The 13,802-nt window shown below is 43.4% G+C and overlaps 1 protein-coding gene across 2 annotated transcripts in view; it reads right to left on the bottom strand.

The window, feature by feature from the left end:
- Positions 1-6,537: 6,537 nt before the first annotated feature.
- Positions 6,538-13,802, bottom strand: part of tgfbrap1 (transforming growth factor, beta receptor associated protein 1) — a 72,129-nt gene continuing 64,864 nt past the window's right edge. For both annotated transcript variants that reach the window (XM_084309034.1, XM_084309033.1), the window contains exon 13: positions 6,538-10,031. In XM_084309034.1, the coding sequence (XP_084165160.1) occupies positions 9,843-10,031 (189 nt within the window). In that variant the 3' untranslated portion in view covers positions 6,538-9,842. The remainder of the gene's footprint in view (positions 10,032-13,802) is intronic.

Genomic DNA, 13,802 nt, shown 5'->3' with positions numbered 1-13,802 from the left:
TCCGATGCTGTCCACCACAGTTTCTATGTGGACAACTGCTTCCACAGCGTGAAGACCGCGGAAGAGGCCTACAAGCTGGTGCATGACATACGCACCTTCCTGGCCACCGCTGGCTTTGAGGTCCGCCAGTGGGCCACCAACGACCCTGAGGTCGTCCGAGACCTCCCAGACGAAGCGAAGGCTGACAGCAGCGAGACCTGGCTCTCCCAGTCAAGTGAGGACACCCAGGAAATTACTCTGGGTCTCCTCTGGCGTTTCAAGTCTGACACCCTGTGTTACCGGCAAAAGAAAATCGAAACTCACCATTACGTAACCAGGAGGTCGATCTACAGTACTCTGGCGAGTCAATATGACCCGTTGGGTTACATCAACCCCTACACGACTCGTGCCAAGGCTCTGGTCAGCGAGCTGTGGACTGAGGCGAAGGGATGGGATGACCCGCTACCAGAGACACTCGGGGCGAAGTGGAAGAAGTGGGAAGAAGAGCTCCCCACCCTCCAACAGATCGAGTTTCCCAGGAGCTACTTTCCCTCGAGCATCAGTCTGACCGGCAGCCAGCTCTCCCTTCATGTATTCTGTGACGCGTCTGAGAAGGCATATGGTGCAGTAGCGTACCTGCGAGCGGTGGAGCCCGACGACACAGTCCACGTCTCCTTCATTCTTGCACGCTCATGAGTTGCACCCAAGAAGCAGCAATTCATTCCCCGGCTGGAGCTCTGCGCAGCTCTAAGTGAGCCCAGTTGGGAAAGATGCTGAAGGAAGAGCTGCACCTCCCCCTTCACGCGGTGTCGATGTGGTCTGACTCCACAACAGTCATCCAGTGGATCCAGTCGACTTCGTGCAGATATAAAGTATTCGTGGGAACAAGGGTGACAGAGATCCAAGAGGTTGTGGGGATCAGCTGCTGGTGATACGTTTCGACAGAGGTCAACCCGGCGGACGTGATCACCAGAGGTGCGACCCTCGAGGAATTGGCACGTCCCAACCTCTACCACCGTGGACCCGACTACCTACGCAAGCCAGAAGAAGACTGGCCTTCTCCTCCGAACTTGGAGAACGCAGAGGTGGAGGTGGAACTTAAGAAGTCCATCTTCTGCGGCCTCACCGGACTCCAAGACCCTTCAAACACCGACGGTCCCAAGGTTGAGGATTGCCAGACCCTAGAAGAGCTCCAAGTACGTACCTTCCACCACCGGAACCCCGGTCCCGGAGATCCGACCCCCCTCAGCGCCGACGACTACGCCGCAGCTGAGATCATGTTGCTGCAGAGGGTGCAGATCGAGATGGCGTGTTTGGGACGGAAGATGGAGCTACCAAAAGACAGCAAGCTGAGGCTACTGGCCCCCGAACTGGACGAGAAAGACCTCATACGTGTCGGAGGCCGCCTACGACGGGCTCAGGGCCTCACCGAGGACAGCAAACACCCCATCCTACTCCCCTCGAAGCATCCGGTGACTAACTTGGTGATTCGTCACTATGACACCAAATTGTATCACCCTGGAGCGGAGCGGCTCTTCGCGGAGCTCAGGAGAAGGTTCTGGATACTTCGCGGCCGGGAGGCTGTGCGGCGTTACCAACGGTCATGCACAGACTGCCAGAAGCTCAGAGCCCAACCCATCATGCCACGAATGGCTGACCTCCCGTCCTGCCGCCTCCGTCTCCAAGAAGCGCCCTTCCACAACACGGGCATGGACTGCTTCGGGCCCTTCACCATCAAGGCGGAGATCGGGAGAGCAACTGCTAAGAGATGGGGAATCATCTTCAAGTGCCTCACCACGAGAGCCGTCCATCTCGAGGTGCTGGCTGAAATGACAACAGACAGCTTCCTCCAGTCATTCCGTCGATTTACTGGAAGGAGAGGGCGACCCCATACCTTATGGTCTGATCACGGGACGAACTTCAAGGGAGGAGAAGCTGAACTCATCAAGAGTTACCACCAGATGAGTGAGGAGTTGAGGGACGAGCTGGCCTCCCAACAGGTCACCTTCTCCTACAACCCTCCAAATGCACCCCACTTCGGTGGAATGTGGGAGAGAGAGGTCAAGTCAGTAAAGGCTGCTCTAGCAGCCGCGCTCAGAGGACAGGTTCCGAAGGCAGAGGTCTTCAACACCGTGCTGTTGGAGATTGAAGCCATTCTGAATTCCAAGCCACTGGGGTACGTCAGTAGCGACGCGGCCGATCTCGACCCCATAACACCCAACAGCCTTTTGATGGGGCGGCGAGACGCGGCCCTTCCCTTTGCGGTCTACGCCTCCACCGAGATCATCGGCAGAAGACAATGGAGGTATAGTCAGGCTTTAGCCGACCAATTCTGGAAGAGGTTCACCACCGAATATCTCCCATCGCTGCAAGGCCGCCGCAAGTGGATCACTGAAAGAGGCAACCTAGAACCAGGAACCCCAGTCATGATCGTGGATCAGGCACTCCCCCGAGCCCGCTGGCTCACCGGAGGGGTGAAGAGTGTGGTAAAAGGGCAAGAGGGAAGAGTCCGCTCGGCTATCGTGGATGTCGGAGGAAGAACATACCACAGACCAGTGGCTCGACTGATCCGACTACCCCCGTACTCTGACTCTGACCAGCCTGAGTGATTACTAGACATTCAGCAGACCTCAGTACTGATTAGCGCCGCAAATCAGGGGGCGGCTGTGCTGAAGGGTCTGCAATTAGGTAAAATTAGACCTAAAATAATCCCCCTTTAAGTTCACCAACCTGTTTAATATGTGGGAGTTAAGTTATTTATTTACCACATAAAGTTACACTGTCTGCCTACTTATGGCATCTCAGGTTATATGACGGTGCTGCCATCTAGTGGGCCAGAGGTGGTAGTGTTCCCTCGTAAGTGCGTCACTTCCTCTAGGATACGTGTTGTTGACGTAGAACTTGACCGGACATGTTCGAGAACAGACGTGCCTCCAGCGTTGCTCTCGTTAACGTTATAGTTTGACCAAGGCAAGGATGTAAAGTTGCTTACCAAGCGGACATTATACCACCAAGAGAGAGTGAGTTTTAGTACCCAGCTAATTCGATGTTTAGTAAACGTCTGGGATTAGCACATTACAGCGGACTATAGTATTCCCCATCTATCGTTAACAGTTAGCCGAAGCTAGCTAGCTCGGCGCTAATACCTAAAGTAGCTTCGGCTCATGCTTCGATAGCTGCTCTATACTGGACATATCAGTCGATATATAACACAGACCAGAGAACATTTAGATAGGGTCTGTGTCGAAGGGACGCTGTAAAAGAACACAACTAGTCCTATGTAGTAGCCATAGCAGTAGCCTGTGGTACAGAGGGGACCAGCGTGTCTGCAGCAGCTGTCGGCGTGCGCCGTGCAGCACCACGGAGCGGAGCGAGACACTCGGATCCACCACAGCGGAGCATCTGGTCTGCAGGAGCAGACTGGTGGCGCCTATCGGACCGGGCAGCGTCTTCCCACACTCATCACCACGCAGCGGTCTACTACTCCTCGTCACAGAACCCATCCGGGTCCTTTCTCACCCCCAGGATTATTAACTCTCTCCACCTCTCTCATACTGCAGAGGGAATTGTTCCTCTGACACAGTGGTAACCGCGGCAACGTTTGGCCAGAACACTTTAATAGAACTATTTGGGCGCCCATCTAAATTTAATGATAGTATTTAATTAGGCATTGTGTAACGTGATAACAATATTTGTATGTATCTTTTTTCCCCTTTTTTGCTTATATAAAGGCATTATGATTCAAACAGTTTCCTCGCTCTTTCTAGTTTAGGTGACTCCATTTTAAGTTATTCACTCAGTTGTGTATTTGGTACAATTAGTTTAAGAGTTAAGGCATCCTACCACACCCCCTAAGGCAGGGCTATTCAACTGGCGGCCCGCGGGCCAGATCCGGCCCGCGGGATGATTCTGACCGGCCCGCCAAAGATTACATGATAATAAAAAAAAATAAAAAAAAAATATTTTTTTTTTTTACTTTTTTCTTTTCATGTCAACGTTAACACGCACAATTGAGCCAAAAGTCACTCAATTAATGACAGATTTCATTGATAAATTGAGGGAAAACTTTGCAAGTCGATTTGATGAATTTGACATGTCCAGAGAATTTATGCATTTTGTGAGCAACCCATTTGCTATTTCCACAAAAGGACAAGAGTTCCTTGTATGACTTCACATTGATGAAGGTCTCCTGCAACTTGAAATAATTGACATGCAAGCATCATCTGCTCTGAAGCAGGCACTTGAGAATGAATCCACCACAACATTTTGGATAAAGTGTATTCATGTCAAGACATTCCCCAAAATAAAAACGCTGGCAATATCTGTGCTAACAATGTTTGGCTCAACATACACCTGTGAATCCAGTTTCTCTCACATGAATGCCATTAAAACAAGCAACGTGCCTCCTTGACAAATGAGCATTTGCATCACTGTTTGCGGGTAGCCCTCACTTCCTATGAACCCTCTTTCTCTGCCATTGCCCTGCAGTCAAAGAAGTGCAATCGCTCTCATTAGATGTGTGTATGTAGGCTAGGCCTGTCTGCCCCCCACCCCCCTGATGTTTGAGAGTTAAGAGTGGACAATAAGTGCTAATAAGATGCTGTGATTTGCTGTTGTTGCACAGACATGAAACACTTTTTCATAAGCTCAGCTGCACTATAAATGTGTTTTTTTGTTCAAGTGTTGATGTTAGAATGTTCAGATGCACATCATGCACTTGTTTGTTTTTTATTTTATTTTTATATTGAAATGTTGAAGAGGAGATGTTGCAGTTGTTGCACAGTCATAAATGAAGCACTTTCTGCAGGAGATGTTGCAGATGTGGCACATAAATTAAGCACTTTTTTTGAAAAGTATACTACTTTTGCAATGTAGTTAAATAAAAGTTGTGAAAATGTGGTTGCGTGTTGTGTCAAGTGTACATATATTCATAGCACAGGGAGGCGCCGTGGCAGTCCGGCCCCTGGCCCCTTGGGTTTCTGACAATGTGGCCCCCTGAACAATTTAGTTGAATAGCCCTGCCCTAAGGTGACAATTATATACAGTCCTCTAAGCTCCCGCACACCAGGTAAGAACACTATATATAAAAGCTTGCGTTGATCTGACATGTCTTTCTACCCCGATCGAAGCTGTGTGTGTGGCTGTGTGCCATTGGGTGGGAGGAGGTGGCGGGGGAGCCCCGCGGTCCAGGGCTCTTTTCATTCTTGCATGAGGAAGGATAATAATGATGATCTAGCGTTGATTTCAGGAAGATTCGATAATCAGGCGAAAAATTACAGCGTGTTTAGTGTATTCCACTAAAGGGCTATTATCGCGTCTTCCTGGAATTACTAAGAATCACAAACTATGCTCATATTCAAAACGGTATAAAACGGAAATGTACAGATGAAAAAAACTATCCGTTTTGTACATGTTGACTGGAAGCAACTCACTGATAATCGACGGGTGTATTAGACCCATAGCTATAATTTAAGATATATTTTAAGCACTCGCAAATCTCGCAGTCCCCACATTGATTAAAGCGGTGGCGTTCTAGCGCCCTCTCGCACATTAAGCGATGGCGCAGAATGAGTTAATGCATTCGTAATCACAAGAATCGACACACTGGAAACGTGGTACCTTTCCTTGAAACGTTATGTTTATTCCATAAACATAGACTCTGTACAAAATGGAAACCGTTCTGAAAGTCTTTCAAAAGTATTGAATTCCGGGTGGTAATCTGGACGTTGTGGACAGCGACTCCTACAGGTCGGTTGGGGGACGCCTGCACAGCAGAGACAGGAAATGGCAGGGGTAGTGTGAGCCTCCCACACGTTACACCTCACCAATGAGAGTCCGCGCTGGCAGGTGAAAAGATGCGACTGGCTGCCTACACATGTATCGGAGGGGACATGCGATGGGCTTCTATCCTCCCTACAACCGGCCAGTGGGGGGCACATGCGAGCAACGTTCAAGACAGGGGAGAATTGGCACGGCTAAATTGGGATGGGAGAAAAATAGAAAAAAGGAGAAAAAAGTAGACCAGAAAAAAAAGGAGAGCAGAGCGAGCCCTCTGAACGAAGGCTGGGGGAGGGGAAAGGAAGCCACGAGCGAGAAAAGACCACGAGGGGATAGGCCGCTAGCTGGGAGCTAGCACCACCAACAGAGAGATGGAACTATAGTTTAACCTTTTAAAGACTTTCAATTTGTTTCATTCTGTACGAGATGCTATGTTTATGGAAATAAACATCCTGCTGGTATGAGATGACGATTCCAAGTATATTATTTTTCTGATGCATTAACGGGGAGAGAGACAGTGTTTTAGCCAGTCAGTGCGTGGGAGAACAGAATTCCACAGAACGAGTGCCTCAACAATACTAAATAAACATAACGCAGATACTTCATGGAAGAGCAGATGGAGGCTGATAGCAATTAACAAAAGGCTGAAAACACAATTATCTTAACAGTCTTTTCAGCAAAAGTACTGTTTTGGGGACCTTGTTGAAAAGGAGTACAATATGAGACATTTAAATTGTGAAGAATGTATAGATGACTTGAGTCACACTATAAGTTGTTAGCATACAGTTCATGTTTATTAAAATGGTACATCTTTACAGTTTGTACATTCCACCCACATTGGCATTGATTTACAAAGCAACAAACAGGTATAAATACAGTATATACATACAAGTATACACATTTATTTATAAAAAAAAAATTAGATTTTTCTAAATAATCTTTATTTCCCCCTTTTTTTAATCATAAAGTCAGGTTGGGCTGTTTATTATTCGAGGGCTCGTTCAGCAAGCAACATTAATAATGTTAAGATAGAAATGTGCTGTGCATAATAAGCTATGAATTTTGGTCAAATACCATGACAATTACTACTACCGTAACAATTTTGAGCTTCATCTTTAGAAAAAAAATGCCAAATTTGCACAGAGTTCACCATAGAAAGGATTTACAGAGTAAGGTAGAATCAACAGCACACGTACCATGGAAACTAGCAAAGCCTGCAACACACAGAAGGTGTTCTAAGTGGCATTTTCCTTTGTTAAATGAGTGTTTGGTCAGTAACATGGGCCTCCCAGTCCCTACGCTCTGTAGTAAACAGAATAAATGTTCTGGTATCCCATCCCCACTTTATCCAATCAGGAGAGAGAACCATAGATATTTGTACTCATTTCAAGAAATCTTGCCAAATAATTTTTTAGTTTTTTTTTTATATAAAACTTCTTTTAAGAACATGTTTGCTTTAAACTAGTTTTTCTTATTTTTGTCAGACCATTTGAAGTGTGGAGTTCTCTCTCCTCATTGGATAAAGTGGGAACAGAACAGAAATGTATTTTCTGTTTACTGCAGAGTGGAGGGACTGGGAGACCCATGTTACTGATCATACACTATAACAGTGATGGCTGTCAGAATGTAGAGCTATTTAACAATTATTTTACAAAAAGAAATACCACTTACAGCACCTTTAAGATGTCAAGAAAATAACTGACTAACATGGTTTTTGTATTTAAGATGAATACAGCCAACTGCTTTTCTTTATTCCCATCGCTTTTCTTTTTAGTTGCGTCGTGTCATTATTCTTCAAAATTACTATTTATTTCACAGTGCCAATTCACTCAGCTGTGAAGTGAGAGCACAAAGGAAAGGTATTCCACTGAGATATCTCAACTTTAAATACTCTGTTTGGTAGAATTGTTCCGTTTGTTTGTTTCACTCCACTCAAAATAAATGAATAATACATTTAGAAAATCCACACCGTAACAGTTTGTATCCGTCACCAACCAAGACTCTAATCTGTGGTTTCTTCTGACATTCATTATTAGTAGATCAGCCCAATTTTAGAGGAAATTACTTATGTTCATGAAGCTAAACTGAACTGCCAAAATGCGAAATTATTCAACGGGTGATTTCTTGAATCCATAACTTTTTCCCCTCTTCTCACAAGTCTCCACAGTAAACGTAGAATCCATAAAATGGTTGAAATACTTCATGAATTGAAGTTAATGGAGATTTGGTTTTAAAAAAACAACCACACTATCAAAACATCCGTTTACAAACTCTCTCACAACTTGCACAGTATAATCCAAGTCTTATTTATCCAGTCTATTATGCAGTACTTCACAAACGCATGCATTTTCACTAAAACCTTGCTAATGAAAAAGAAAATTCCGGTCAACTGCTGCCTTCAAATGGAACTTTTCGGTGTTCACGAGAAAAGTCCATATGAACGACTCACTGTTGTGGTATTCACAACGTTAGCCTCAGTAGCTTCAAGACGCATTGCCCAGTCGTCTGGCAGCGGTGTCATCGTGACTTCAACCCACTTGAAGTCGACACCACAAACTTTAGCGAAAATGCATGCGTTTGTAATGTACTGAAATAAAAGAGACTTGGACTACCCGGTATACTGCACAAGTTGTGAGTGTTTGTAAGCAGATATTTTGATATAGTTTGTGTTGTTAAACCAAATCTTCATTAACTCCAATTCATCAAGTACTTCTACCATGTTATTGATTCTATGTTCACCGTGGAGACTTGTGAGAAGAAATAAAACGTCATGAATTCAAGGCATCACCAGGTGAGTAATTAATATACCGGTACAAATTATAATTTTGGGTGAAGTGCTGCTTTAACAAAAAGTCCCTAATGGTTCTCTTCTCACACATCTTAACATGTTCAGGTTTCTGTGTTGTACAAATCACTGCAGTTTTAAAGTTTAAGATATTTGACCATTTTCTTTTCCAAACTACCTGACTGTCTTCTGACTGTGAAACAAAAAAGATCCATTAGAGTTAATGTGCTTTGATTTCTGGCACGTTGACGCGTTTCTTGGTTTCGGATTTTAGTATCTGGGAAATCCTCCGATATTCTATTTTAGCCTGGTATCGGACTGATATACAATACCAGCATCAGTGCATCCCTAATCTCAGTCCACTGATCCATGTAACAACCCATGATGACAGACTTCATTCATAACAAGGATTCCCGTAATAAAAATCTTAGAAACTGCCATCGTTGTGATGATTAGATACTTTAACATAAAATAACATGCCAAAAAAAAAGATTTCCTCCACAATGCAATTAAAACGAGTGGCGTGACAACAGAAATGGATAATTCCAGAGCTTATTGATTTCCATCTATTCAGGCAAGCTGTGATCAAATCAGATTAAACCTTTTTATCGATATGAAACTGGTTTTGATACCTTAACCATAAGAAATTAGTTGCATTATTTGCATTCACCAGACAAAAAAAAAAACCAACATGTGGATTGATGTATTTCAGTGTATGTTGATTAATAATCTATTGCATAATAGTTTAAGAAAATAATGATTTAAAATCAGGTTTCATAAAGGTTTATATGAACCTTGTAAATGTCATTAGTTAATTTCCCCCAGTGTTACCAGGAGGCACAGATTCCTAATTGAATTCATATTATCCAATCACAAGTCATCTGAAACCAAAACGAGACGTAGCCTTACTTTGTGAGACCAGTAGTAAATATACAGTAAATATGTAAATTTTACTAGTCTACCGTCACTGCCAATACCTTGCACTGAGAACGGCTTTTCTGTTTGAATGGAGATTAAGGTATAGTAAATTATTTGTTGTTACTCATGACATAATTCACAGTCTGAAATTATTTTGAGAAAGGACACTGGAATAAATAGCTTAATTCATGACACAGACACACGTTAGGGCAGCTGTTCCGTCTCTCAATGTGCTCCAGAGCCGATTCCATGTCAGGGTCATAGGTGTTCTGTGCTTAATCGCTTAATTACCGTCCTAATAATCGTCAGCCATCAACTTGACCTACTTATGTTCAGCTCCTCAAAATCAAAAAGCGACCCGGTCCTGGGGCTCGGCACAGTCTCATGTATGGTTGCTGCTATTGGTTAAGAGTCTCTTGGTGGGAGAGTGGCGGACCCTCTGGACGACACAGTGTGTGTGGACGGGCACTCCGCCTGGTAGACAGACCACGTCAGGCTCGCTGAAGGTGTTGTGGCACAGGTGGCATCCCTTCTTCTCAGACACCAGGATGGGGTCTTTCCTCTCCTTCAACTGTGCAGGAAGAAAAAAAACAAGACAGCTCTGTGTTACACAGTGACATGACACAGTACTGCCCTATATGCTACATGTTGTGATACAACAGTTCCAACAAAGTCATTAGATTAAACAAGAGGCATTCTACAAGCGCCGATATTCAGTATACGTTATGATATTTTACATTTAATTTACATTGTCATTTAGCTGACTTTTATCCAAAGCGACTTACAAGTTCTGTACGACAAGTCATCAGGAAGGGCACAACTCCATCAGCTGAGTAACAATGTTCCTCAAAGTGTTGAGTGCTACAGTGTAGGTTAGTATATTAGGACAAGTGCATGACAGTAAGGTTAGTAAGGGTTAGATTTCTTTTTTTCTTTCAGATAATGATATATAACCTACCCTCATCTGAACATTTGTTTACAATGTATATATTCATAGTTAATTATATTGCTTAGTCTATTTTTCGCACGTATTTTTATATTGAGATCTAATTGTATTGCCTATATTTATGTCTAAGGGATCAATAAAGTAATATCTTATCTTATAACAGCACTGGGACTTTTAACTATATGTATCACTCCGCCGCACAGGTGTTCTATTAATGACCGTTAATTAGGCAATGGTCCAAGTTCAGGAGTGCAGTTGAGGAATTATTTGTTGGCAAAGCTAAATAAAATAAACATACAAATCATAATCTGTTGTTGCTTATTACTGTTAAATGTGATTGTAGAACTGTTGTATAAAAAGCAGTAACACACTCAAGGTTGTGCTGTTATACTGAATATCAGCACTTAAACCCTCCGCCTGCGGCCACGTATCCATGACCGAATCACAGCCGTGCCGATATTCAGCACTCCCTCTCGTATGATATTGCTTAAATATTATTCATATTTGGACAAGACAGTGAATGGAAAAAGCACTGATTATAATACAAAAGAAAAAAATATATTAACAGACTTACGTGGTTCTTCGTCTGAGGTAATCAGTTAGCCTTGTACCATTTTATCCAACCTTTATTTAAATAAAATGGTACAATGCTAATTAAGTACTTCAGACGAAGAACCGCATAAGAACCAATCAGAGCACGGTAGAAGAAAAGGTTCGAATTAGGGACAAATTAGACAAGAAAGGTATAGACCGTTAATATAAATGAGATAATAAATAATCCACTATAATTATATTGCCTATATTTATGTCTTCTACTATTACCCTGCCCATACCTCCCCTCCCCCATGCTGCTATTAGGGTTGGGTACTGTTCACATTTGAACCGGTACCCGATAATCGATACCGGTACCTTTTTCCGGTACTTTCATTATACCAAAAAAAAAAGATCCGTTTTAAAACTAAACTACCGGTAAGTCTAAACTTCTCAATTTCAACATTGTTATTACACCACAAAAACTAAAACCCCTCGCTATCTCCCTCACCCAAACCGTTCCTACAATGATTGTTGCATGATCATTGTTGTGAAGGGCCAGATTAAACCGAATATATATATTTATTTATATATATATATTTAATTGTATTTGTATATTCTCTAATATTCCCTGATATCCCTTGTATATTCCTTGTACAATATGCATTGAATATCCATTCTAGCCTACTGAACATCCCATAATAGTCTCCATTCTACTATTGGTCGAGACCTTGGTGCCAGGCTGCCATACCCCTCAGACCCAGTTCAAACGTACCGCTCGACATGTACGAACAAGTCCTAGTTCCGCGTAGGAATTTGGCTACCGCACCACTAATGGGACTATTTGTTCATAGTGCGTATATATACTGCGCTACTAAAGTAGGACTTTCTTTTTCAGTCCAGTTTCTTACCCTCCAATAGAGTCACAGACGTAAAGCCTCCCCGCGACGCCACGTGTGGGAGTAAGGCCAAGTTCGCCTACCATCGGTATTGAGACATCGTGTATATTAATATTTGAATAGTCATATTTGGCACTATATCGTCGAGTTGGACGTAGTCTATTAAGCTAATAATAGTCTGTTAATATATAGTGCTTCGTGCGGTGAGAATACTACCGTAGTCAGTACCCCATCGTTTCGGGCAGAGAACTGGCTGCTTACCCAGGGTGGTTGACCCTATGTGAAGCTGCACCCGAGGAGCCCCAGAGCCGACGAGCGAGTGGACCTGTATACCGGATTATTCTACCGACGACAGCCCGCCTTCCCAGGCACGGATTATGCTTTGGATACTTTGATTATTCCATGGATAAAGACCCCCGACACTGCCGTGTGTTGGAACCCCCCCCCCTGGAGAGGACGCAAGGTGAGGAGACGCTCTGCAAGACGAGGTCGCTTCACGTCTCTCCCCCGTGGACCGGAGAGAGCCGGCCCACAAAGAGTCCACCTGCTTTCATCTGTGGTCCAAGGATCGCAGATCGACGGCACTACAGTGGGTTCACCTGGGATACCCTTGGCCGGACGAGGCAGCCGGATTCTACCCCCCCCCCCCTCCTACTCCTGTCGGCTTACAAGCGACCGGATTAACCCCCTCTAGTGTATCTAGTATAATCATTAAAGTATCATTGCTGTTATTCCTTAACTATTCCAGGTCGTATATTTACCACCTGCGCCTTCAGAGATTGGACATTCTCTATTGATATACCGACGAATACTCCTTGCCATAAAAGTGCATACTATTTCAATTCATAAATGTAATTAAGTGATTAAGTGCTTATTCTACACACCATCGCTGTGTAGGAATAAAGACCTGTTTCTAATTCGTACATTTGTGTTGGATCCGTTTCATCTACGTGAGAGTGTTCATGATAATATATTTATGCCGTGTACTGGGTGGCCGAATATTAAGTACAAAGGTAGTGGTAGTAAGTATCATATCTAGTAATACAGTCAGGGAATTGTACCCCTCAGTTACAATCATGTATACATTTATTATGTAATTATTATTTTTAGGGCTGTACCGAATGTCATTTTTTAACATTCAAAGCTTCTATTGAAGTATTCGAACGAAGCTTCGAATGTCTGTCGTCATATTTTACATTTAAATGGCTTTTTATAAATATCATCAAACTAAATCCTCAATTTGAATAAAGTGATTAATCTGATTAAATGAGTTTTTTTTTTTTTTTATTAAATCAACTTTCTTTAACACATTGAGTGCCACGCCCCTTCTGGGAAGTGACCCCTTCCTTGCCGTCCATTAACCCCATGTAAACATAGTTGTAGTTTGTTGAGCTAAACCTATATTTTATAGTATAGCTATGGGTCTAATAACGCCGTAGAGTCTCAGTGAGTTGCTTCTGGTCAACGTGCAAAAAACAGATTATTTTTTCATCCGTACATTTCCGTTTTATACAGTTTTGAATATGAATATAGTTTGGTTGCTTCAGAGTTATTCCAGGGAAAAGACGGGAAAACTGCATCTTTGTGTAATTCAATAAACACGTTGTCATTTTTCGCCTGATTATCGGATCTTCCTGAAATCAACGTTAGATCATAATTATTATCCTTCCTCGTGCAAGCATGCAATGTGGTTTAGACCACACACCAACGTCTTAGGTCTTTCCAAAGACCAGAGATGGGACGTGCACACACACACACACACACAAAGGGATAATGGCTTATAGCAGACTTAATGATTTTAGAATATTTCAGATAATGAAATTAAATGTTTATATCATCAACTATCCAGTTAGTATTTATAGTGTAACGTTTGGCTACCGGTACTTTAATTCAGCGAGAGAGAGAGGGAGAGAGCCCCCCCCCCCCCCCCCCCCCCCCATCGATGTATTAGGTTAGAGTTTGAGCC

This window comes from Notolepis coatsorum (assembly GCF_963971535.1).
Source record: "Notolepis coatsorum genome assembly, chromosome: 2".
In the NCBI taxonomy this organism is placed as follows: Eukaryota; Metazoa; Chordata; class Actinopteri; order Aulopiformes; family Paralepididae; genus Notolepis; species Notolepis coatsorum.
Note: the sequence above shows the minus strand (reverse complement) of the source record. Positions and strands in the feature narration are given on the sequence as shown.